The sequence below is a fragment of the Moschus berezovskii genome, chromosome 25 (genome assembly GCF_049115385.1).
Source record: "Moschus berezovskii isolate FMDL1 chromosome 25, NW_MosBer_1.0, whole genome shotgun sequence".
Classification (NCBI taxonomy): Eukaryota; Metazoa; Chordata; class Mammalia; order Artiodactyla; family Moschidae; genus Moschus; species Moschus berezovskii.
In genome coordinates this window covers 26,306,131-26,331,977 of record NC_142484.1, presented here as the reverse complement: position 1 = coordinate 26,331,977, position 25,847 = coordinate 26,306,131, and the positions used below count along the sequence as shown (strand labels likewise).

The window sequence follows — 25,847 nt, the reverse complement described above, 5'->3', positions numbered from 1 at the left end:
GTACCTAGAGACAGTAAATAGATTAGAGGCTGCCTAGAGCTGGGGGTACCTGAGGTGGGAAGGGGCGTGAAGGGGGAGTGACAGCTAAGAGATTTCTATTTGGGGTGATGAAAATGTTCCAAAATTAGATTATGGTGATGATGGCAAAATTGTAAATAAACTAAAATCGAACTGTACCTTTAAAGTGGGTGATTCTTATTGTATTTAAATTATACTTCAAGCTGTTAAGGGGAGGAGGAGGATGCGTAATAAAATAAGGCATTTTATTTCTTTGGTGTCTTTGAAGACTAAATAGTATGACTTCTTAGATCATTTATTACTTTACAGAAGAAACCCCACTGCTTCCATGTTCATATCTAACACTTAATAAGACATGAAAGTAAAGTGTCATTGAGAGAACTGAATATCATTGAAGGCCCTGGAGTCAGACCTAGGAAAATACGTGCATTTTCAGGAAATGTGTACTAAAACAGACCTATAGAATATGGGTCCGAGATGGCCACAAGGCGAGTTTCCAGAGGTTGGCCCTATCTCTGTCCCATCCTGTCCCATTGGGCTTGGTATTTCCCGGGACCCACACCTGTTTAGCTTCTGGCTGGTTCCTGGGGCCTCTGGCAAGGCTCAGGAGGAAAGCCCAAGTATCACGGGTAGGGGGAGATGGGAAACCCCGGAGCAAACGATGGACAAATATTTTTCCAAAGAAACTAAAAATTCAAAGAAAGCTTGTGAAATAGCAGCCTCCCCACGTGCATAGGAATCTCAAACTGATGGACCTTAGGGTTCGGTCTGCTCCTCCCATAATTAACAAGGATCTCAAAGCTTGAGCTAAGTCACTTCAGTCGTGTCCGACTCTGTGTGACCCCATAGACGGAAGCCCACCAGGCTCCCTCGTCCCTGGGATTCTCCAGGCAAGAACACTGGAGTGGGTTGCCATTTCCTTCTCCAATGTGTGAAAGTGAAGTCACTCGGTCATGTCTGACTCGTAGCGACCCCACGGACTGCAGCCTACCAGGCTCCTCCATCCATGGGATCTTCCAGGCAAGAGTACTGGAGTGGCCTGCCATTGCCTTCTCCGAAAGCTTGAGCAGTAATTGGCAAATAGAAACAGGCAACAGGACTCGAGGGCCCACACCGGGAACCGCTGTCATGCGCCCTAGGCTTGGGCTCTCCCCTTGGTAGGAGGCTCCTTCTTTCCTCTGCCCAAGTTCAGAGGCCGGAGAACCCGGGTTCACCCGCCCTCGCTCAGCCACCCGGGCAGGGACCCGTGCGCCCGGCGGCCGCGGCCTCGCGCGGGGCGCAGCGCACCCACGAACGTCCCTGGGATCCGGGCGGCGGGGCCGCCAACGTCCCGCCCGGGGTCCGCGCGCCACGCGAGCCGGCTCCCACCTTGTTGCACCATCTCCAGGACGTCTGGGTCGCCCATCTTCGCCAGCTCGTTGATGACGCTGCCCGAGGGGGAGACGGTCGACCGCTGCGACGACTGGCGAAATTTGGCCTGGAGGCTGAATCTGACGGTGGGCCGCAGTGCTTGGGACGGGATCAAGAGGTCCTCCTTGGAGACGTCGTCCGCCTCGGGCTCCTCCGGCGCCGGGCGCGTCGGCCCGGGCGGCTTCCTCTCCGGCCGGTACTTCCACTTGCTGGGGGCCTTGACGCTCAGCTTCAGCGCCCTCTCCCGGTAGCGCCGCTTGGACCGCTCCCAGTACATCTCCCGGATCGTGCCGGGATGGAAGCTGCCCAGCCGCCACCAGTGCTCCGGGTTCAGGCCCTCCCGCGGCTCTCCCCGCCTCTCTCTCCTCCCCGCCAGCTCCCCGCCCCGCGACCCGCCGGGCTGCGGGCTCCCGGGCTCCCGCTCGCTCCCGCCCCCGGCCTCACCCGGCCCGGGCTGCTCCGCCTCCCGTTGCCCCTCCGGGCCCGCGGCCGCCTCCCGGCCCTCTCGGTCCGGCAGTTCGCTTCTCAACCGGCCTTGCTGGTCCCATCCCAGCGGGCTGGCGCCCGTCCCGGGCTCCTGGTTCTCCTGGGCTGCCGCCTCCCCCCTCTCCGAACCAATCTCCGTTGCCAGCCGACGGGTGAACCGCGCCCTCAGGCTATCGGTCTGGCCCGCGTCCATCTATCTGCCCGGCCCTCCGCCTAGAATGGGCGGCACTCGGAGAGAACCCCCTTCCCGGTTGAGGAGTTATTTTTTGTCGGGTGAGGAAAAAGCTGCTTTCCTTAAGGGGCCCCCACCCCTTAAAAGGCCCGCGCGTGGCCCGTTCTGCGAGATTCTAGCAGCACCTCCTTCCGGGATCCTGCGCAGGGTAATTTGCAGCTGGTAGCAGCAACACGGTTGGTGGTGGTTTAGTCTGTTAAGTCGTGTCCGACTCTTGCTAACCCATAGGCTCCTCCGTTCATGGGATTTCCCAGGCAAGAATACTGGAGTCGGTTGCCATGTCCTTCTCCAGGAGATTTTCCCGATTCAGGAATCGAACCCAGGTTTCCTGCATTTCAGAAGGAATCCCATCTCACACAGTTGGTGGAAAGTCAGTTCAGTTCAGTCGCTCAGTCGTGTCTGACTCTTTGCGACCCCATGAACCACAGCACGCCAGGCCTCCCTGTCCATCACCAACTCCCGGAGTTCACTCAAACTCATGTCCATCGAGTCGGTGATGCCATCCAGCCATCTCATTCTCTGTCGTCCCCTTCTCCTCCCGCCCCCAATCCTTCCCGTCAAGTTTGCCCTAAATTGGAATTCAGCCTCTGCCCCTTAGAAGTTAGATGGCATTGGTCAAGTTTCTTCAGGAGACATTGGCTTGTTTCTTCAAGAGAACCATTATTAGGACCCACCTCGGGGACTTGTGAGGGGCACATTGTACAGTGCGGTAGTAATGAGTTAAGAATTCAGATGCTCTCAAGACGAAGCCATTTTTCACTGAGCCCTGCTCCATCTCAGTTTCTTAGTGGCTTCAGCATTTCGACCTCAAGCAGAGTGAATGGTCACATTCTTCACAGGCTCCTCTGAATTGATTTATGTCTTTGAGACCTTAACAAGTACCAGCTCCCCAATAATTGGGAGATAAAAATTACGGTCTAAAAGAGGAAAAACAGATAAGTGGTGTGAACTAAGGGTGAGAGAAGGCAATGGCAAGCCACTCCAGTACTCTTGCCTAGAAAATCACATGGACAGAGGAGCCTGGTGGGCTGCAGTCCGTGGGGTCGCTACTAGTCGGACACAACTGAGCGACTTCACTTTCACACATTGGAGAAGGAAATGGCCACCCACTCCAGTGATCTTGCCTGGAGAATCCCAGGGATGGCGGAGCCTGGTCGGCTGCCGTCTATGGGGTCGCACAGAGTTGGACACGACTGAAGCGACTTAGCAGCAGTAGCAGCAGAGGTCTGAGCTGAGCGTCTTGAGAGTGCTAAGGAGGGAGGGACTGAGTCTGGGGCAGGTATGGGCTGATTTAACAATAAGGAGAACATAACCAAGAAAGACTTGACCTTTTTGAATTTTCATGTTACTCTGTTTTTTCCCCCTTCTATTGACATTTTTGAACCTGGAAGTATCTTTTACAGATGAGAAAACAGGCCTGAGAGAAGTGTTTTGGTGAAGTCCATGGTTAACTGTGGAACTGGAAATCATCTTTTTTTTTTCCTATGCCTTGCTATCTGTTCTCTATTTCAGACTATAGGCAATTGCTTACTTGATGTGTTTTGGAATGGTGTTTGAAATGTTGGTATTCATAAGTTAAGCCGTAAACTTACATGTAATTATAATAAATTGGTAGTTATCTGACAAGTGTTGGTATTTACCTCTTGATTAATCATTGTTTGAGTCTAGTAAAATGTTTTACCATGTGATTTGTTTTGTGTTCTTCCCACATACCAAGTACTCTGCTAGGTGCTATAGATATTGTGATTTAACACATAGTACAGATTTTGCTTTATGTAGATTAAATAAAAATAAAAACAATTTTTTCTATAATTTTATATAATTGTATATTTAATATTTCTTGATTCTGCACCGTATTTGAAGTGACATGTGAAAAACACTTTGATGATGATTTTGTGCAAAATTGAATATTTTGTTGCTGATTTTGCTGATACTCATCTTCTCTGGTGGGTTTGAATGAACTCCGGGAGTTGGTGATGGACAGGGAGGCCTGGCGTGCTGTGATTCATGGGGTCGCAAAGAGTCGGACACGACTGAGCAACTGAACTGAACTGAAGATTTGTTAACAAAAAAGATGGATCTTTCTTGTGTTCTTTTGATAAAGGTATGTATTTTCTCCATAACCCCTGAGATCTTGAGAAACTGTCTCTGTATTTGTATCACTGAAATACTTTATTTTGCTTATCCATTCATAATTTTAGGATCTGTCAGTTTCTTTATTGCTACACCCTGCCTCTTTAAACTCAATCTTCAACCATATATTTCCAGAATTATGAATAATAAATACATATTCTTTTAATGTAACTGAATACACAGTTAAGTGTTGTATTGAGACTAGAAACTTATCTTTTTTAGCCCTCCAAATTATTTTAGTCTTTGTTTCCAGATTATTCAGCCTTTGTTTCAGTGTTATTGCGTCATCTGGTAGGACCTTTTTATTTTAATTTGCCTTTTGTGTCCTATCCTAAGGGTGGTATGCAAGTGTTTAAATGATAATAGAAACACAGCCATAAATATAAAAATTGTGATACTTTGGGTGCTAAACTGTCAAATGATTGCTTAAAATACTTGTTTGCCAACTAGTAAGTAGGGTTCCCTGGTGACTCGGTGGTAAAGAATCTGCATGCCGATGCAGGAGACGTGGGTTTGATCTCTGGGTTAGGAAGATCCCCTGGAAAAGGAAATGGGAATCTACTCCAGTATTCTGGGAAACCTCATAGACCGAGGAGCCTGGTGGGCTACAGTCCATGGGTGTCAGTATATAATACATGCAAGCCTGGGCTGTATGAAAGTTAAATGTATAAAAATGAGCAACAACCTGCATGTGAATATTTTTTTTTTTTATTCTAGCAGCCTCGTTAAATGGATGGGTTTAAGGCTAAAGAGGACAAGTTAATGAGCTACACTCTGGAAACCAGGAAAGATCTTGGAAAGTCATGCAATGAACGCTTCTCCCCGCTGGTATTTAAAGCAAAGATATGGTGCCTCCAGTCTGTGGTCTGGATCAGTCTGCTTTCTTGGTATCTCTGCCTGCCAAGGCTTCAACTCCTCCAGTAAGTGTTCTCCTTTTGGGCTACTTGGCATTCATTTATTTTTTAACTCCTAAAATTTTAAGTGATGCTAGTGGTAAAGAACCAGACTACCAATGCAGGAGACGTAAGAGACGTGAATTAGATCCCTGGGTTGGGAAGATCCCCTGGAGGAGGGCATGGCAACCCACTCCAGTATTCTTGTCTGGAGAATCCAACGGACAGAGGAGCCTGGCAGTCCATAGAGTCACAAAAGAGTCGGGTATGACTGAGGCTACTTGGCACACAGCACCCAAAAATTTTATTTAGTCCATATATTTTCAACATCATTACAATCCACATAAAATGGCCTGCTCTCAGGTATGAATCTGTGAATCAGGAGTCGAAAGACCTGCATGTCTCTGGCTGTCCCTGAATGAGCTAAAGTGCATGGTGACCTTGAACAGATGATTCTGCATCTCTCCTTCCTTGCCTGTGACTATTAAGGCTCTTAACCTGTTCCACCCATCTCCCAAAGTTGTGAAAGTCAAACAAATCATATGCATGAAAGGACTTTGGAAACAGTAAAAATATAACAAACAGAAAGTTTTATTGACTGGCAGAGGTAGTTATAGATTTAACAGCAGGTAGGAATACTAGTTGTGGGGTATTGTTTTCTCCACCCAACAAAAATGCCATTTCAACCATTTCTCTGAGATTTGGAGGCATTTTCTGACTCTACATAGATTCATCACCACTAAGCACTGGTGTCAGTGGAGGGGGCCAACTCTCCTTATTTGTAATATTTAAACACTGCAATATTTGTTTCTTTGAATCCTGATTATTTAGGTCCTAGACTTTTTCAGTGAGCCCTAGCCCTATCTACTAGGACTGCCTACCATCTGGCATTCTTCCCTCTCCTAGAAAAACTCACTTTACAGGCTGGCCTCTGGGACTATCATGATCATCAGAAACACCAGTACAGTTTTGAGTACTCACATGCAACCTTACCATTTGCCAATGTAAAGACTCAGGGTGGCATGCCTACTGTGCCCTGTAACTAGGAAGATGCAGTTGGTTCCCAGTCTAGAGAGATGGGGAACTGTCTCAGCAAAAGATGAGAAACAAGAATGTTTTCATCTCGCTCATGACTGCTTGCAACAGCCCCTGAGATCATAAATGATGCCCTTCTTCTTGCTGTCTGCAGTGACTTTTTTTTAATCAGAGGATAATTGCTTTACAATGTTGTGTTCGTCTCTGCTGTACTAACAGCATGCATCAGCTGTAAGTATTTCATATATCATCTCCCCCTTGAGCCTCCCTCCTACTCACCGCCCCCTGCCACCATCCAGCTTCTCTAGGTCATCACAGAGCACCAAGCTTCCCTCTGCCAGTGACTTTCTATCATATGTAAGGGGAAATCTAACCACCTTTCTTACCAGTAGGATTGCAGCACTATCCTTCCATGATCTAGGCCTCGTTCCCACCTCTGCTATCATGTTCTAGCCATGCTGTCTTGTTGCTGATCCACAAACCGAATAAGAATTTTCCGATCATTTCCCAAGCACTCTGTACTCACTGTTCTCTTTTCCATAAAGATCTTTACACCAATAGTTGATGAGTCACTCTCTCCCATCATTTTTCTATCCAAATGAAGAACTTTGCTGACCACCCTGAGTCAATAACCTCACATTACTATCCTCTTAGCCTGAAGTTTTTCTTTAGAGCTGTTCTCTCTTTCTGACTTTGTATATTTAATTGCTTGTGCATATTTATTTTTGTATAAGCTCCCTGGAGGCTCAGGTTTTCTCAGTTTTCTTTTCTCATATATCAATGACACTTAGAATGGCATAGAAATGTTCTCATAAATATTTGATGAATGAATGATTTGTCAAAGGTTTATCATCACATTTCCTATTCCCTGAGTCACTAGCTGTCTTCTTCATTGCCCCTGACTTTCCTGCATCTGGGAGAATAATTGGATTACACACTTGCAGTGGCTTGTGGCTCAATTAGAAATAATTTTCTAATTTTGAAAAAAAAAAAACAAAAACCTCTAAAATTTACATAGGAAACAACTAGAATCAGCAGAGATAGAGACAATAGTCAGGACTTTGCCTCACTATCTGAGCACCAGTCTCTTGGCTGCTCTTTGCTCTTTGGCAAGCAGTGGTGGCAGCCACAAGGGAAGCCCAAGAATACTAGAGTGGGTAGCCTACCCTTCTCCAGCAGATCTTCCCAATACAGGAATCAAACCATGGTCTCCTGCATTGCAGGCACATTCTTTACCAACTGAGCTATCAGGGAAGCCCAAATTAGAAGAAGAGAGCAAAGACCCATCTGTGCTCTAGTGCTATGTTCCTGTATTAACAAGTGTCCTTTGGTGTAAAGCAATCACATCCTCTTGTTTAAATGCCAGATGCTTAGGATTGTTATTTGTCTTTGGCATATACATACACAGGAGATGAAAAATCAAATGAACCCATATGGTCCACACTGGCTGCATCAAATAAAAATCTGGATCTTGGACCTTGAATGGGGATACCTATATTACTATATTTCCCTTTCTTCTTTCACAGATAAAGTTTTCCATCAGGAAACCTACACCCACTAGCTCTGCATTTTCTTTACCATCATATCCCTTTAGAACCTCGTCATGCCAGTGAAACTGTTTCCTTAAAGGTTATCCTTCATTGCCTTCTATCAGCCATTATATCCAGCATGTCTTTCCAGATCTTCACAATCAACCTGTGCCACTCTGAGTCTCCATCCATAATTCTGTCTCTCTTACTTTTCTGGAAACGTTATATATGAGAAAGAGCAGGCACGTTACAGTTAGGCATTCTGGATCAGGCAGACCTATCCAAGTATGAAGTGACTGCATAGCCTTTAACTAGTGGGTTAACCTCTATAATCCTTAATTTCTTCATCTCTATAATAGAAACAAAGGTCCGTCTAGTCAAGGCTATGGTTTTTCCCGTGGTCATGTATGGATGTGAGAGTTGGACTGTGAAGAAAGCTGATTGCCGAAGAATTGATGCTTTTGAACTGTGGTGTTGGAGAAGACTCTTGAGAGTCCCTTGGACTGCAAGGAGATCCAACCAGTCCATTCTAAGGGAGATCGATCCTGGGTGTTCATTGGAAGGACTGATGCTAAAGCTGAAACTGCAATACTTTGGCCACCTCATGCAACGAGTTGACTCACTGGAAAAGACTCTGATGCTGGGAAAGGTTGGGGGCGGGAGGAGAAGGGGATGACCGAGAATGAGACAGCTGGATGGCATCACCAACTCTGTGGACATGAGTTTGAGTGAACTCCGGGAGTTGGTGATGGATAGGGAGGCCTGGCGTGCTGTGATTCATGGGGTCGCAGAGAGTCGGACACGACTGAGCAACTGAACTGAACTGAGCTGAACTGATAATAGAAACAATCATATCCACCCAACAGTGTGGTTATGAAAAATAATAATGCTAAGTCCTTGGCACAAAGTATTCATTAAAAGGATGTCAGTTTTCATCTTTCTTTTGTACTTTCAACAATTTCCTTGAAATCGAAAGATGAACTTCTTTCAGCAAATTCTCCCTTGTTATTCTCATTTACTTTTTTTTTCCCCATTAACTATTTCTTCTTTGAGGCTCCCACTCAAATATCCAGCTCCACACTAAGTGCTCATTGGAAAGTTCTAAAGTCTTAAGTCACTTGTATGTTTTAATATTAGTCATCTAATTTGAATAAGTGCAAGGCTAAATCAATCTTCCTCCAAACTAATTCAACTTCCCAACTCTACCACTTATGTCAAAGTCATCAGGATTATCTCAAGCAGGTGATTAGTAATTATAATAGCCACTGTTATTCATGTAAGTATTAATTAATGTGCTTTGGAAGTATTACTACACTGATTCCTCCTGATGATGTGAGGTAGGCACTTATCATCAGACATCTCTGTGTGTATTGCACAGCTTGGCTCACCTTTTCTTTTAAAATTAACTCTATTGAAGTATAATATTTATTAGTAATTATATTAATAATTAAAATCATTAATTTTAAGTGTGCAATTAGATAACTTTATGACATAAATTGTTATGTAACAATCACCACATTCACAGACTAGAACATTTGCCAAAACTGTTCTACACATTTGAAGTCAATTCCTTTATCCAGTCCACTAGCCTCTGGCAATTACTGATATTCTATCACAGTTTTGTGGCTCACTTTTTATTCCAGTTTTTACTGTAGCAATTAGTTATGCACATGTGTAGTTTGCAAGAATATTACTTTGACTCTACGGAGTATCTCATCCTTTCTGCCCTGGTGTTTCTCCACCACCATGAAGTAGGTCTCCTCCACGCCACACTATTCTGACACACATGCAAACCTTTAATTTAAGTAGGAGAATGTTAACACAACATAAGGCAACTCTGACCAACTGGGAATGAAAGATAAATACTCCCCTTTCCCATTGTCCCTTGGAGAGGCAATTCTGAGGTTCATTTAACATAACGCTTCAAGGGTTCTTCAGAGGGATCTACCTCCATTTGCCCTTGGATCGCCTTGTCTTCCTTTCATGTTTGTTCATGTTTGACTCTTCCCAGCCTTCCTTAAGATCATTTCCCAGAAAATCCTTCCTGTATAGAAGTCTTACCTTGGGCTCTCCTATTAGGGGAAACCCAAGCTAAGACAGAATTATTATTTTTATCCCTATTTAAGAACTATTTTGTAAATTAAGGTTTAAAAAGGTTATCAGTCCACAATTGCATAGCTATTAAAAGAGCAAGAATTTGGACCCAGAATAGCCTGATTCCACAATTTGTGTTCTTAATCACCACATAGCTTGACAAGGTGGAAATTAAAATCAACTTTGATTCTGTGCAGTATTTTCATAATGTGCATCTAAATTGCCAGCTTTCTGATATTTATTCTTTTGAAATGTCTCACTCTTCAGTTACTGAAAATGATTTCACCCAGCTGGAAGTCACACTGGGTAATTTCCTACTGCTCTCACTTTGTAGCCTCCCTTTTTGCTTACTATGGCAGCCTGATAGTTGATTTTCTTTCTTCTCATCAGGCTATGTTGTTCAAGGTTAAGTGTGTTGGCTCTGAGGCCTGAAAAAAACTGATCTCAAATCGTAGCTCTCTCAGTCCTTAACCAAGTGATATTTGATGAGATTCTTAACCTCTCTGAGCCACAGTTTCTTTATTTATAAAATGGATAAAATGATTCCTAACACAGGATTGTTTAGGTTCAATAAATATAATCATGCATATGTTTTCACTTGTTCAAATATTAAACCATGGGATGCAATTTTCACTTTATTGCATTTATTATTATTGGTGTTGTTGAGTTGATTTTAAGTGGTAAAGTTTTGAGAAGCTGGAGCTTATTATTGTTAAATATATATTCATTCTGGGATTTCCCTGGCGGTTCAGTGATTAAGACTCCGTTCTTCCACTGCTGGGGGCACTGGCTTGACGTAGTTGGGGAACTAAGATCCCACATGCCACACAGCATCGTCAAAAAATTTAAAAAAGTAAAAAATATATATATATGTGTGTGTATATATATATATATTCATGCCTTTAATTTCTATGAAGGGATTTATTTTATTAGTCTAACATTTTTATAATATATGAAGCAAACAAGATTTCTGAATTTTGAAATCATGTGTGTCATATATAAAGATGTCAATACAAATATTGCTTGAAGTAATGGAAGGAATTCTGAAAACCCAGCAGACTCACATTATTGATTAAAATGCTCCATTTTGTAGCATTCAGATGATCTTCAGTGCTGGGGCAATGAAATAAAAGCTTCCAAGAAATAGTAATTTCCTGTTAAAAGACGATTTAATGCTTGGATTTAAATATGCTGTCATCCAATTCATATTCCCTAAAATAAATGGCAACCCCAATTGAAATTTTAAAGGAGTCCTTAAAACTTGGGTTAAATAGAAAACCAAACTTGACCGAAATACAGGAGCTTCTAGTTAGTGAAAGCATACAATTTTGTACACTGACGTTTGTCAAGCCTTTTATAAAATATGTTTGTGCAAACTTTGTCTATTTTCAAAGAACCTAATTTGGTTACAATTTCAACCATAAGTACAAAGAAAATACAATTAAAGTGTGTCCCTCCCTCAATGGTTACATCTGGCATTTTATGTACCTAATTAAGACCTCTTTGTAGTACTCCACCCAGTGGCTACGAGGTTATAACCAGAAGCATAAGTAGCGTCAAGAGTATATTTGACTGTCCCCAAATCATGAGCAAGCTTGTAACTGAGCCTCCTGTGGTTTGTAATTTCATGTTTTACAAAGAAAGTTCTTAATCATATTCTTTATTTAGTTCCCCCAAGCTAAATACTTATTTGTAGTTGCAAGCAGTCACTCCCACCCTGCTTGATTACATACCTGCTATACATTAAGGGGAGGACTCTATCCCAAAATTGCCAGAAAAGTCATCTTCAAAGACAAAGAAATGGGAGTCTGTAAAAGAAAAACAGGCTGCTTCAAAAGTTAACTGATCACTATCTGCTCTACTGAGGTCAGAGGAGTTCCTGGAGGTGGACCCGGGAGCAGAGATCTGAACAGATTTTATATCTGTGATTATTTCATTATTTGTTCACTGATCTCACCTCTTGTTCCACAAGGACTCTAACTGTGTTGCTTACCCATCACTGCATCCACCAGAGGCAAGCATAGGGCTCGACATATGAATATTCAAATGAATTGATATCCAAATGAATCTCTCCTTCATTGTTTTCCTCTCTGATCCTTTCTTTCATGAGGATTTTTTCTTCCTAACTAGACCATAGTCATCTGAGAGCAAAGACCGTATCTTATACTTCTGCAAAATCCTCTCCAATGGTATTCCATTCAAATCAGTGTCCATACCTATAGGATGTTAAGTTGTGAACTTGAGAAAGTAAAGGGAAGGGAAGGAAGCAAGAATGAGAGTAAACAGTCGTGATGATTTATGCACAGCACATCTCTAAATATACATTGAATTACGTGCAAATCCCAAATTTGATCTATAAACTCTATATTAATTTCATATGGCTTCACCCAGATACTGGAAAGTGAGAAAAACTGAGAAGCCAAGGAAAAAACTCGAGGCATTTGGGTAGGCAAACTGAAGTCTAAAGTATAGCTCTTTTACTTACCAGTTTTATAATCTTACACAAACTTCCAATTCTTGTTGGATTTCAGTTCTCTCAGTTGTGAAATGGGTCTATGTCTTTTTTTGGAGGGTTATTGTGGAGATTAGGTGAGTGGAGAATTTAAGACTCTAACCTATTTTTTAAAAAAATACAAAAACCTATTATAGACTACCCAGTCATTTTATGTAAGTATTGTAACATCTCTGTAACTTAGTCTGCTTTTCTGAAAAGCAGGCGAAACAGATAAAGGGGTTAAATATGAGTCAGAGTTCACGATCATAAACACAATACTATAATTTTAAGTTAGTTCTTAATTAGTTTTTATAATGGCTTTAAACTCAACTCATTTAAAAATTAACAGTCTTTCATACAATATTATATGGCACTTATATAGGACATAGACAAAAAAGGATGTGTGTGTGGTGTGTGTGTGTGTTTGAGAGAGAAACAGAAGGTAAAGTTTTCTGTGTCTGGCCTTGGTTCACCTGTTTTTTTCTTCTCGGTGTATGAGTGAGTGGCTATTACGTGTCACCCTTCATAAAGCTTTGTGTGCCTAACCTTCATTTAGTTAAGCATAAGGTGTTTATCTCAGAGTCAGAGCTCACATATCTGCTTACACTATAGGGTTAACTGTTTTGAATAAAAGAAGGTTAATAGTAAAAGAACATGTATCATTTTCTTCATATTTAGGGATCTTTGAATCACTTTATTCAACTAATTTTAGTTTGCACTCTGGTCAAAGTACTTTCTATATCATTTAATCTAATACCTCATACAATATGCACTCTTCTCCCTCTTCTCATGAGGGAGCTGGGGTGCAAAGGGTTTCAGTAACTTGCCCATGGTTACACAACAGGTAAGTGCTGAAGCCAGGATTTACACGGAGGTAGATAAGCTCGGGAGATTATGCTCTTCCTCTCTGCGCTTTTGGGCCGCCTAATGGTTTACTAACTTCATATATTACAGCTGAAGTCTTACTGCCTAGCACATGTGTTACAGCAAAAGTGATTACCAATTCGTATTATGTAAATGACCCTGGAGGATGCCCTGACAAAAATATCTCTCTGACTGCCTGTCATTGCACCAATAAAGTTTCATTTATTTGTATCACAAGTTACCTCCTTTCAGATGTATGAAGGTTGGACCGGGGCCAGGAAGGAGAGAAACAAATCCCAAGAGCATTGAAGAACTACTCAGAGGGCATGACTAGATTTGGTGCCTCAGTAAGAGACAGACAGAGGGGACGGAAAGGAACTTCCCTGTTAGGTAAATTGCCATCACCATAAGGCCCTATTTGTGAACAAGGAAACTGAACATCAGAGAGGTTAAGGACTTGCTCATGGTCACAAAGCTGGTAAGTAGCACAGCATGGGTTGGAAATTGTGTCTAACTAAGCCCATGTTCTGGAGAAGGCAATAGCAACCCACTCCAGTACTCTTGCCTGGAGAATCCCCGGGACGGTGGAGCCTGGTGGGCTGCCATCTATGGCGTCGCACAGAGTCGGACACGACTGAAGCGATTAGCAGCAGCAGCAGCAGCAAGCCCATGTTCAAGTGCTATTTCCTCCAATACCATTCTAAGGAAGAGGAGAAAAGGGGGAAGTGGAGTATCTAGAGACTTAAAAGGTAAAATAGAAGAGTTTGGAGAAAAACCTCTTTCTAAGTCTCTAAGGGTGACCTGTTCTTCAATTGTTTTTCTTTACTATTCTTCTTTTTTATGAATTCATATCAACTTATTATCCCTTATATTCTGCTCTACCCACTGTGTTGATTGCCAGCGTTGTACAGTGTACTATGGAGGTGGTTTAGTCGCTAAGTCATATCCAACTCTGCGACCCCATGGTCTGTAGCCTGCTAGTCCGTGGGATTCTCCGGGCCAGAATACTGGAGTGGATTGTATGTGGGATGCCCTCCTCCAGGCGATCTTCCCAACCCAGGGATCAAACCTGGGTCTCCTGTGTTGCAGGCACAATATACTGTACCTGCTGCTATATATGTATGCAGTTGGCAGCATGGAATAGGGGTTGGGTGGAGAGATTTTTTTTTTCTCTAAATCAAGGAGTTTATGATCTGGATAGAGAAAGAATGTGTACATGTTTTCCTAGATAACACCCAAAATTTCTCAGCCTGACCCTGACCCCAAGGCTCTTCCCAAGTGGATCATAGCCTTCCTCCTTGTCCTAGAGCTCTTGCCTTCTCACTTTGACCTCATTGAGACCATCCAGCTACTCAACATGCAAGCCTGTGCTTTGTAAGTACAGTTTTCTGGAATATGTTTGTCATTTGAGGGCACTCCTTTCCTTCCTAACTCCTAAATACTAGATGATAGAGTAGCAGCTAAAGATCAGTCTCATGACATGTCTTTGTTGTTTAGTTGCTGAGTTGTGTCCGCAACACAAATCTTTGTGACTCCATGGTCTATAGCCCGCCAGGCTCCTCAGTCCATGGGATTTCCCAGGCAAGAATAATTCTCCAGGGGATCTTCCCAACCCAGGGATCCAATCTGTGTCTCCTGCATTGGCAGATGGATTCTTTACCGCTGAGCCACCAGGGAAGTTTGCCAATTAGTTACACCCTTTTAGTTTTTGGTAACCTGAGCAAATGGGGTGCGTGTATGTACACCCACACACAGACACACACAGAGATCTGAATTCCTTTATGATAGTGGTAAATGGAATCCAACAGAGGGGCCATATTCAGATGTGTGATGATGGCAGCAGCAATGTCTAGGATGGCGGGTATCTTGGCTAGATCATTTCTGTCGTAAGAGGATTATTGTCCCTCCTGTTCCTGGGCCCTTTAAAACTGCTTTGATTCCTATTTCTTTCCTAAACCTGGTCTTCTGTGAAGTGTTGAATCTCTGAGTTGTAATGCTGCTGCTGCTGCTGCTAAGTCCCTTCAGTCGTGTCCGACTCTGTGCGACCCCACAGATGGCAGCCCACCAGGCTCCCCCGTCCCTGGGATTCTACAGGCAAGAACACTGGAGTGGGTTGCCATTTCCTTCTCCAATGCACGAAAGTGAAAAGTGAAAGTGAAGTCGCTCAGTCGTGTCCGACTCTCAGCGACCCCATGGACTGCAGCCTACCAGGCTCCTCCATCCATGGGATTTTCCAGGCAAGAGTACTGGAGTGGGGTGCCATTGCTTTCTCTGCCTGATCACTGTTAGGGAGCTCTATTTTACTTAATCATTCAGAGACTCAGACTGAGAGATGATTCACCATCATCATCCTGTATCTTTCAACTTTGCCCTGAATCTAGATATACAGATGAGCGTGTTAGGGAGTTGGGAGAGAGAGGTGAGTGGGTGACCTCATGAGAGGGTTTACGGGCCAGCTGGAAGTGATGTGCAGCATTTCTGCTCACAACCAGCTGTATGACCACACCAAACTGCAAAGGGAAGTGGGAAATGCTGCCTACATGGTGCCCAGGAATAAAGGGAAACAGTTCAATCAACCTTGGTCACTGCAGTGAATTGTCTGAGGCTGTCTTTCTTGGTAAGTAGCAGAACACAGTGTAACTAGCAGCCGTTTTAAGGCTTCCTGCCTATGCTGTGTGTATGCTGTGCACTAAGTCGCTTTAGTCGTGTCTGCCTCTTTGTGAGCCTATGGACTACAGCCCTCCAGGCTCCTCTGTCCATGGGATTCTCTAGGCAAATATACTGGAGTGAGTTGCCATGCCCTCCTCCAGGAGATCTTCCTGATCCAGGGATCGAAACCCCGTCTCCTGCATTGCAGGTGGATTCATTACCCACTGAGCCACCTGGGAAGCCCCTCCTACCTATGAAAGGTGGATAAAGACCAAATGTATTTTGAAAACCAAAGTTCAACTAAATATAATTTTTTTTAGAAAACAAAAAAACGCTAAAACGTTGATAATAAAGACTACAAAAATTACCTTGCCTAACTGGGATGAACGAAAGAGGAAGTGATTCTCAGCTGAAGGAACTTCCATAGGACAGGTAGTGGGTTGAATAGTGTCCCCACCAATAGGTATATTTAAGTCCTAACCCCTGGTACTTGTGGATGAGACCTTATTTGGAAATAAGACTCTTTGTAGATGTAACAAAATTGTGTATCTTGGGATGAGACTGTTGTAGATTTAGATGTTATTTTACCTGGGGCTTCCCAGGTGGTGCAGTGGTAAAGAGTCTGTGGGCAGTGCAGAAGACACAGGTTCAATGCCTGGGTTGGGAAGATCTCCTAGAGAAGGAAATGGAAATTCACTTCCATATTCTTACCTGAAAAATTCCACAGACAGAGGAACCTGGTGGGTTATAGTCCATGGGGTCACAAAGAGTCAGACACGACTGAGCACAAGCAAGAGCTACCTGGAAAGATGAAGAAGAAAGGAAGTAGATTTCGAGTTAATTTTATCCCCAGTCAGTACTTCCAGTGTACTCCCATGTGCCCTCTGTCAACAAGGTATCTTCCCTTCTCATTTTCAGGGATCCTCACAGAGCACCTGTCAAAGGTTCACTCTCTCCTTTCAGCCACAAACAACATATAGCGCCTGCTATATCTCACTCAAACTCTCCCTTGTCAGAACCCAGCATTTCACAGTTGCTTGAGGGAATCTCAGTGCACCTGTGATTATCCATGCATGTAGCTAAACTAAAGGTGCTGAGGTCCCTGGAGGTCAAAGCAGGAGTTTTAAAATTTGTTTATTTGGCTGTGCTGGCTTTTAGATGTGGTAAGCAGGAACTTTCCACTGTGGCATGTGGGAATCTTTTTTTAGTTGCTGTATGTGGGATCTAGTTCCCTGCCCAGGGATTAAACCCAGACTCCCTCCATTAAAAGCTCAGAGCCTTACCACTGGACCACCAAGGTAGTCTCCTGCTGCTGCAGCTAAGTCGCTTCAGTCGTGTCTGACTCTGTGCGACCCTATGGACAGCAGCCCACCAGGCTCCTCTTTCCACGGGATTCTCCAGGCAAGAATACTGGAGTGGGTTGCCATCTCCTTTTCCAATTTAATTGCTAAGTCACGTCTAACTGTTTGGAACCCCATGGACCATAGCCCACCAGGCCCCTGTGTCCATGGGATTTCCCAGGCGAGAATACCAGAGTGGTATTCCTTCTCCAAGGTAGTCCCCAACACTGGGTATTTTAAGGAAGGGAGGGGAATGATCCTCTGCTCAATTTTCTAGCAACTGAGTCCCATAGGGGCAGTGCCAGTTCCCCAACTGTCACCAGGTCCCTCATGGAAGGGGCTCCTTCATACTCTTCATACTTCATCCTCTCTTGCCCCAGGAGCTCTCATATGACCCAAGAGGCGTGATGGGCAGCAAACGTGGTCCGGGCGTCTCTGTTCTTTCCATCGTTTTTATTGACTTGACACCTCATTCTTGAAAAAAAGAAAAAAACTGATCTTCCAGCCAGTTTTAGCGAGAGAGAAGACTGTCACCTAGCCATACACACCTCTTCTCCAGGTCATACACAGATCTCATAAGGAGAAAAGTAGAAGGAAAAAAAGAGGATGATTGGTGTAGAGCAGATTTGCAGCTGTCAGATATCACACCTCCTCTCCTGAGGTTGATCCTATTGTGCTAATGAGCCATCAAAGATTTTGAACTGGTAGTTCAGCTTTTATGTGACTTGCTAACGTATTTCCAATGCCTGGGGGAAGTTCACGTCTCCAAGACTTGGTGGGGTATTAGTCGACGAGATATTTATAAGGTATAGCTGGCAGACTTTGGCTTGGTTCAACCATAGGATTTGGGTTGAGGATGGAAAAAAATGTAGCATCTGGTGATTGCAGGAGCCCTGTAAAAGAGGCTTCAGGAAAAATGCCAGCCTCCATTTATGTCTGCTTATTTTGTCCCTATCGGAGAAGGCAATGGCAAGCCACTCCAGTACTATTGCCTAGAAAATCCCATGGATGGAGGAGCCTGGTAGGCTGCAGTCCGTGGGGTCACTAAGGGTTGGACACGACTGAGCAACTTCACTTTCACTTTTCACTTTCCACTTTCACACATTGGAGAAGGAAATGGCAACCCACTCCAGTGTTCTTGCCTGGAGAATCCCAGGGACGGGGGAGCCTGGTGGGCTTCCGTCTATGGGGTCACACAGAGTTGGACACGACTGAAGTGACTTAGCAGCAGCATTTTGTCCCTATAGAGGCTAAAAGAAGGCCTAGTGCAGGAGAATGCATTCCAACTGCAGCTTAGGAAGAAAATCAAGGACAATAACAGAGGAAAAGGAGAATGAATTAGTTTGAGGAATATGTTTAGGGTTAGAAACAGAGAACTAGAAGGTGTTGGGGAAATAACTGTGACATGTCAAATATATTCACATATATATTTATTTCATGGGGTAGCGTAACAGAAATTTACTTTCTTACAGTTCTAGAGGTTGGAAGTCTAAGATAAGGTGCTAGCAGGTTCAGTTTGGTTCAGTTTCTCTTGAGGCCCTTCTCTTTGGCTTGCAGATGGCCGTCTTTTCTCTGTGTTCTCACATGGCTGTCGCTCAGAGCACACATGCCCCTGGTGTCTCTCTGTGTATCCTGGTTCCCTCTTCTTACAAGGATACTGGTCATATTGGATTAAGTTCCACCTTTTCAGCCTTATTTTAACATTTTAAGTTTTTAAAGGCCTTATCTCCAAATACAGTCACATCCTGAAGTACTGGGGCTTAGAGCTCCCACATATAAAATCTGGAGTAAACACAATTCAGGTCATGACAGATGTATATTCAGGATAACGAGCAAGCATGATTTCATGTTGAAGCACTAATTGATGTTAATCTTTCACTGTCTCTTAAATATTTGTTTGGTAGAAGTAAACAGTGCCTAGGCCTGGATGGTGTTTAGAATGAGTCAATACTTTTCAGCTTTTAAAACCTTATTACATTCATGTTTACAAAATATTATTTCAGTTCAGTAGTTAGAATTTCCCATTTTCAGATATCCATCAAGTGATTCAATTGTTATTGAAAGATAAGACTTCTTGGACTTGTCTGGTTGTCCAGAGGTTAAGAATCCACCTGCCAAGGCAGGAGACATGGGTTCAATCCCTGGCTGGGGAAAAGTCCATGTACTGCAGGGCAACTACACCTGTACACTGCAACTGCAGAAGCCTGTGTGCTCTACAGACCATGCTCTGCAACAAGAGCAGCCATTGCAGTGAGAAGCCAGTGGATTGCAACTGGAGAAAGCCTGCAGGCAGCAACGAAGGCCCAGTGCAGCCAAAAATATAAATAAATAAACATTTTTTAAAAAGATAAGACTTCTTACCTCCCACTCCATGCTGAGGTCTGTAGATGGCAGTTGCCTGCCTTTAGGAAAGAGCTTGTGTGATTGACCTCTTCATCCCTCTGCCCTTCCCCTAATCCACTTGCTAACTGACATTTCTGGTTTCTAGGGGCAAAGCTAAGAAGAAAGCTAGTAGAAGTGAGAAAAGGCACTGTTTTAGTCAACTTATGCTGCTGTTACAAATACTACAGACTGGGTTCTTGAACAACATGTATCTATTTCTCACAACTCTGGAGACAAGGGAGTCCAAGATCAGGGTGCTGGCCAGTTCAGTTCTTGGTGAGGGCTTTCTCTGTGGCTTGTAGACAACCACCTTCTTCCTGTGTTCATGTAAGGCCTTTCTTCAAAGTATGTGGGAGGACAGAGGGAGATCTCTCCTCCTCTTCTTATAGGGGCACTAATCCCATCATGAAGTTTCCATCCTCCTGACCTAATCTAAATCTAATTATCTCCCCAAGGTCCTGCCTCAAAATATAGTCACACTGGGGGTTTGTGTTTCAGCATAGGAATTTTGGGCAACACAAATATTCAACCCATAATAGGCACAGAGGCAGCCTGGCTAGACTGGATGGCTTTATGATCTCAGTTGCTAGCAAATGTTATTGGATCCTTAGTGAAGACCATTGATGAGCACCTCTGTCCAGCAATTGCCTTCATCTGATGGCTGCCTCTTTATTCCAAGTGGTTGCTTAAAGCACATTTTCTTAGACCCCAAGACTGTACTGGCCATATCCAGCTACTTGCAGCTAGGGCTCCTCTGCCCTTCTAGACAGCTTCATTGGCAAGACCTAGGATAACACAATACTGCCTGTTGCTTTTGCATGGTTTACAAATGGTTAATGGAAAACTCATCCCCTCACTTCAACAAAGCTTGAGAGTTCAGGCCTATCCCTCTACTTTGCGCCATATACTATATTGGCACAAATCATTTAGTGGTCATCAAGTTTTCTTGATTACAGTAACAATTTTACTTTGAAACCATGTATTAATTTTTAAATTGGGGTGTAGTTGTTTTACAGTGTTGTTAGTTTCTGCTGTACAACAAAGCAAATCAGATATTTGTATACCTATATCCCCTCCCTCTTGGGTCTTTCTCTCACCCCCTGTTCAGTTCAGTCACTCAGTCACGTCTGACTCTTTGCAACCCCATGGACTGCAGCATGCCAGGCTTCCTTGTCCATCACCAACTCCTGGAGTTTGCTTAAACTCATGTCCATCCAGTTGGTGATGCCATCCAACCATCTCATCCTCTGTCATCAATCTTTCCCAGCATCAGGGTCTTTTCCAATGAGTCAGCTCTTCACATCAGGTGGCCGAAGTATTGGAACTTCGGCTTCAGCATCAGTCCTTCCAGTGACTATTCAGGACTAATTTCCTTTAGGATTGACTGGTTGGATCGCCTTGCAGTCCAAGGGAGGCTCAAGAGTCCTCCAACACCACAGTTGAAAAGCATCTATTCTTCGGCACTCAGCTTTCTTTATCTTTTTCAATACTCTCACCCCCATTCTCATTCTATTCATCTAGGCCACCACAGAACAATCCTATTACTCGGCATATACCCTGACAAAATCATAATCCAAAAAAGACATGTGTACCCCGATGTTCACTGAAGCACTATTTAAAATAGCCACAATATGGAAGCAACCTAAATGTCCATTGACAGATGAATGGATAAAGAAGATGTGGTCAATATACACAGTGGAACATTACTCAGTCGTAAAAAGGAATGAAATTGGATCGTTTGCAGAAATGTAGATGGACCTAGAGTCTTTTACAGTAACACATTAAAATATATTTATCTATTTGGCTGCACTGGGTCTTAGTTGCAGCATGCAGGATCTTTAGTTGCAGCATGTGAAACCTTAGTTGCAGCATGTGGGATCTTGCTCCTGGACCAGGAATCAAACCCACTCCCCCTGCATTGGGATCACAGCATCTTAGTCACTGTACCAATAGGGAAGTCCCTCATAACAAATCTTAAGTCTTGTGAGTGGTCCTATGAGCTTCAAGTAAGGGTTTCACCAAGGTCTGGGGTGGGGTGGGGTGAAGGGAGGACTCACAGTACAGAGACAGCTTTCTTCAAGGAAATCTCTTCAGTAATTCTTCTGCTGACTCTCTGATCCTTCTATATTTTTTTATATGGTTGCAACTTTCAAGAATCAGTTAAAATTTCTCATCTATTTTATTTTGGAATCTGGTCAAATCACACATACACTTATCCCAAGAGAATCCGTGAATGTGAGAGAGAGAATGGGAAGGATGAAAAATATTGAAAGAGCTGGAGATGGAAATAGAGTGATATGTTGCTTCACTCATGTCCAACTATGTGCAACCCTACGGAGTTTAGCCCGCCAGGCTCCTCTGTCCTTGGGATTCTACAGGTAAGAATATGGAGTGGGTTGCCATGCCCTCCTCCAGGGGATCTTCCTGACTGAGGGATCCGACTCAGGTCTCCTGTGTCTCCTGTGCTGGCAGGAGGGCTCTTTACTACTGCAACACCTGGGATAAAAGAACAAAGATAAATAGGGAGGTTGGAAAGAAGAAAAGAAGGAAAGGGAAGGGAGCGAGAATGAGAGAAATATGCTAAAAGTATTAAAGGTATTTATGTAGGAATTGTGTGAAAGATGATTTAAGTATTCCTCTTCACACATTTTGTATTTTCCAAATAGATTATACTGATTTTTAAAATAAAATTTTAATTTTATAATAGCTTTAGGTTTACAGATAAACTGCAAGGTAGGAAGAGTTCCACTATGTCCTGCAACCAGGATCCTGCATTAACATCTTATAATGAGCAGAGTATTTTTGTTACATTAATAAATCAAAATTGACATATTATCATTAACTAAACTTCATATTTGTTCAAATTTCGCTACTTTTTACCTAATGTTCTATTTCTATTCCACGATCTCACTCATAATATCATATTACATTTAGTAGGTCATGTCTCTGTAGAAGCTTGTTTGCTCTATTTTCTCATCATTTCCTTGTTTTTGATGACCGGAACAGTTTTGAGGAGTATTGGTCAGATATTTTCTAGAATATCAGTCAGCTGGGACTTGTCTGATGTTTTTCTCATGGTTAGACTGAGATAAAGTATTTTGAGGAGGAAGATCACAGATGTGCTATTTTAATCCCATATATCAAGAGTCAGTTCAGTTCAGTCGCTCAGTCATGTCTGACTCTTTGCGAACCCATGAATCACAGCACGCCAGGCCTCTCTGTCCATCACCAACTCCCGGAGTTCACTCAAACTCATGTCCATCAAGTCGGTGATGCCATCCAGCCATCTCATTCTCTGTCGTCCCCTTCTCCTCCCGCCCCCAACCTTTCCCAGCATCAGAGTCTTTTCCAGTGAGTCAACTCGTCGCATGAGGTGGCCAAAGTATTGCAGTTTCAGCTTTAGCATCAGTCCTTCCAATGAACACCCAGGACTGATCTCCTTTAGAATGGACTGGTTGGATCTCCTTGCAGTCCAAGGGACTCTCAAGAGTCTTCTCCAGCACCACAGTTCAAAAGCATCAATTCTTCAGCACTCAGCTTTCTTCAGAGTCCAACTCTCACATCCATATATGACCTTTAGAAAAACCATAGCCTTGACTAGACGGACCTTTGATGACAAAGTAATGTCTCTGCTTTTTAATATCAAGAATAAGTACTATCAAAATGACTTATCATTATTGAGGTTAGTCTTAATTACCTAGATGAGATAGTGTTTAGGAGATTTCTTTACTGTTAAGTTACTCTTGCTATCTCTTTTTGTACTATCCTGTTTGACAGAAAGTCACAATGCATAACCCACACTCAAGGAGTAAGGAGTTATGCTCCACCTTCTTGGGAACAAAACTACATAGATTATTTGGAATTCTTCTGCACAGGAGATTAGTTTCTGGTCCCTCATTTACTTCCTGGTCTCTCATAGGACTTTCCTGGTGGCTCAGATGGTAAAAGCGTCTGCCTACAATGTGGGAGACCTGGGTTCGATCCCTGGGTCAGGAGGATCCCTCTGGAGAAGGAAATGGCAACCCACTCCAGTACTCTTGCCTGGAGAATCCCATGGACCGACAGAGGAGCCTATAAGGCTACAGTCCCTGGGGTTGCAAAGAGCCGACACGACTGAGCGACTTCACTGTCACGTTCTTCCCTCATCTATTTACTCAGCCCTTGCTTGTACCTGTAATGGACACATTGACAATTAATGCATACCTGGGGAAACATTGTAAAAAATGAAGTAAATGAAAATACTTCCAATTTGACATCATATTGAAATGCATTAGTAACTACAAAAGAACTTCATATTAACTATTTCACATAAGCTAAATATAACCAAAAAAGATCTTCACGACCAAGATAGTCACGATAACGTGATCACTGACCTAGAGCCAGACATCTTGGAATGTGAAGTCAAGTGGGCCTTAGAAAGCATCACTACGAACAAAGCTAGTGGAGGTGATGGAATTCCAGTTGAGCTATTTCAAGTCTTGAAAGATGATGCTGTGAAAGTGCTGCACTCAATATGCCAGCAGATTTGGAAAACTCAGCAGTGGCCACAGGACTGGAAGAGGTCAGTCTTCATTCCAATCCCAAAGAAAGGCAATGCCAAAGAATGCTCAAACTACCGCACAATTGCACTCATCTCACACGCTAGTAAAGTCATGCTCAAAATTCTCCAAGCCAGGCTTCAGCAGTATGTAAACCGTGAACTCCCAGATGTTCAAGCAGGTTTTAGAAAAGGCAGAGGCACGAGAGATCAAATTGCCAATATCTGCTGGATCATGGAGAAAGCAAGAGAGTTTCAGAAAAACATCTATTTCTGCTTCATTGACTATGCCAAAGCCTTTGACTGTGTCGATCACAATAAACTGTGGAACATTCTGAAAGAGATGGGAATCCCAGACCACCTGACCTGCCTCTTGAGAAACCTGTATGCAGGTCAGGAAGCAACAGTTAGAACTGGACATGGAACAACAGACTGGTTCCAAATAGGAAAAGGTGTACGTCAAGGTTGTATATTGTCACCTTGCTTATTTAACTTATATGCAGAGTACATCATGAGGAACGCTGGGCTGGAAGAAGCACAAGCTGGAATCAAGATTGCTGGGAGAAATATCAATAACCTCAGATATGCAGATGACACTACCCTTATGGCAGAAAGTGAAGAGGAACTCAAAAGCCTCTTGATGAAAGTGAAAGAGGAGAGGGAAAAGGTTGGCTTGAAGCTCGAACATTCAGAAAACAAAGATCATGGCATCTGGTCCCATCACTTCATGGGAAATAGATGGAAAAACAGTGGAAACAGTGTCAGACTTTGCTTTTTTGGGCTCCAAAATCACTGCAGATGCTGATTGCAGCCATGAAATTAAAAGACGCTTGCTCCTTGGAAGGAAAGTTATGACCAACCTTGATAGTATATTAAAAAGCAGAGACATTACTTTGCCAACCAAGGTCCATCTAGTCAAAGCAATGGTTTTTCCCGTGGTCATGTATGGATGTGAGAGTTGGATTGTGAAGAAGGCTGATCGCCGAAGAATCGATGCTTTTGAACTGTGGTGTTGGAGAAGACTCTTGAGAGTCCCTTATACTGCAAGGAGATCCAACCAGTCCATTCTAAAGGAGATCAATCCTGGATGTTCATTGGAGGGACTGATGCTAAAGCTGAAACTGCAATACTTTGGCCACCTCATGCGACGAGTTGACTCACTGGAAAAGACTCTGATGCTGGGAAAGGTTGGGGGCGGGAGGAGAAGGGGACGACGGAGAATGAGATGGCTGGATGGCATCACCGACTCTGTGGACATGAGTTTGAGTGTACTCCGGGAGTTGGTGATGGACAGGGAGGCCTGGCGTGCTGTGATTCATGGGGTTGAGGAGAGTCGGACACGACTGAGCGACTGAACTGAACTGAACTGAAATATAACCAAGTATAATTAGCTTTGTAAACATGTTTTTTCAAATAATACAACTTGGAGGGACAAAAAGAACTAACCAAATAACTTTAAATAATATTTTAATAACTTTTGAACCATGCCATTATTCTAAATACAGAAAGAACTATAAACTAATTTTGAGCTCTACTTGGTAAGTTTGTATTTCATAGTAGTAAGAGGGTAGCAATTCAGAAACTACTTTTTTGTGTATTGCAGTGTTAAGCTAATGAGTAAAGACACTGATGACCAGTGTTGTAGATCTTGGAGAAGGGAGATACCAATATGGAATAGAGGAAGGCTACAAAGAACTCCATAGTATCAGATTAGAATTTTCCATGGTTGAAACAGGAAATGTACAAATGAA

General features: G+C 43.2%; 1 protein-coding gene and 1 long non-coding RNA gene across 6 annotated transcripts in view; one reads left to right on the top strand and one right to left on the bottom strand.

Moving 5' to 3' along the window:
* The window catches only part of ANO5 (anoctamin 5), a 95,828-nt gene extending 93,721 nt beyond the window's left edge, over positions 1–2,107 (bottom strand). For all 4 annotated transcript variants that reach the window (XM_088832436.1, XM_088832435.1, XM_055416045.2 and 1 more), the window contains exon 1: positions 1,387–2,107. In XM_088832436.1, coding sequence (XP_088688562.1) covers positions 1,387–2,107 — 721 coding nt within the window. The remainder of the gene's footprint in view (positions 1–1,386) is intronic.
* Positions 1,536–8,373, top strand: LOC148773884 (uncharacterized). Of its 2 annotated transcripts, none has more exons than XR_016036440.1 (4): positions 1,536–1,624; positions 4,117–4,250; positions 4,997–5,199; positions 8,096–8,373. It is a non-coding gene; the product is annotated as an uncharacterized LOC148773884 (long non-coding RNA). The 2 variants fall into 2 exon arrangements; XR_016036441.1 differs by lacking the exon at positions 8,096–8,373 and adding an exon at positions 7,734–8,082.
* The last annotated feature ends 17,474 nt before the right edge of the window (positions 8,374–25,847 follow it).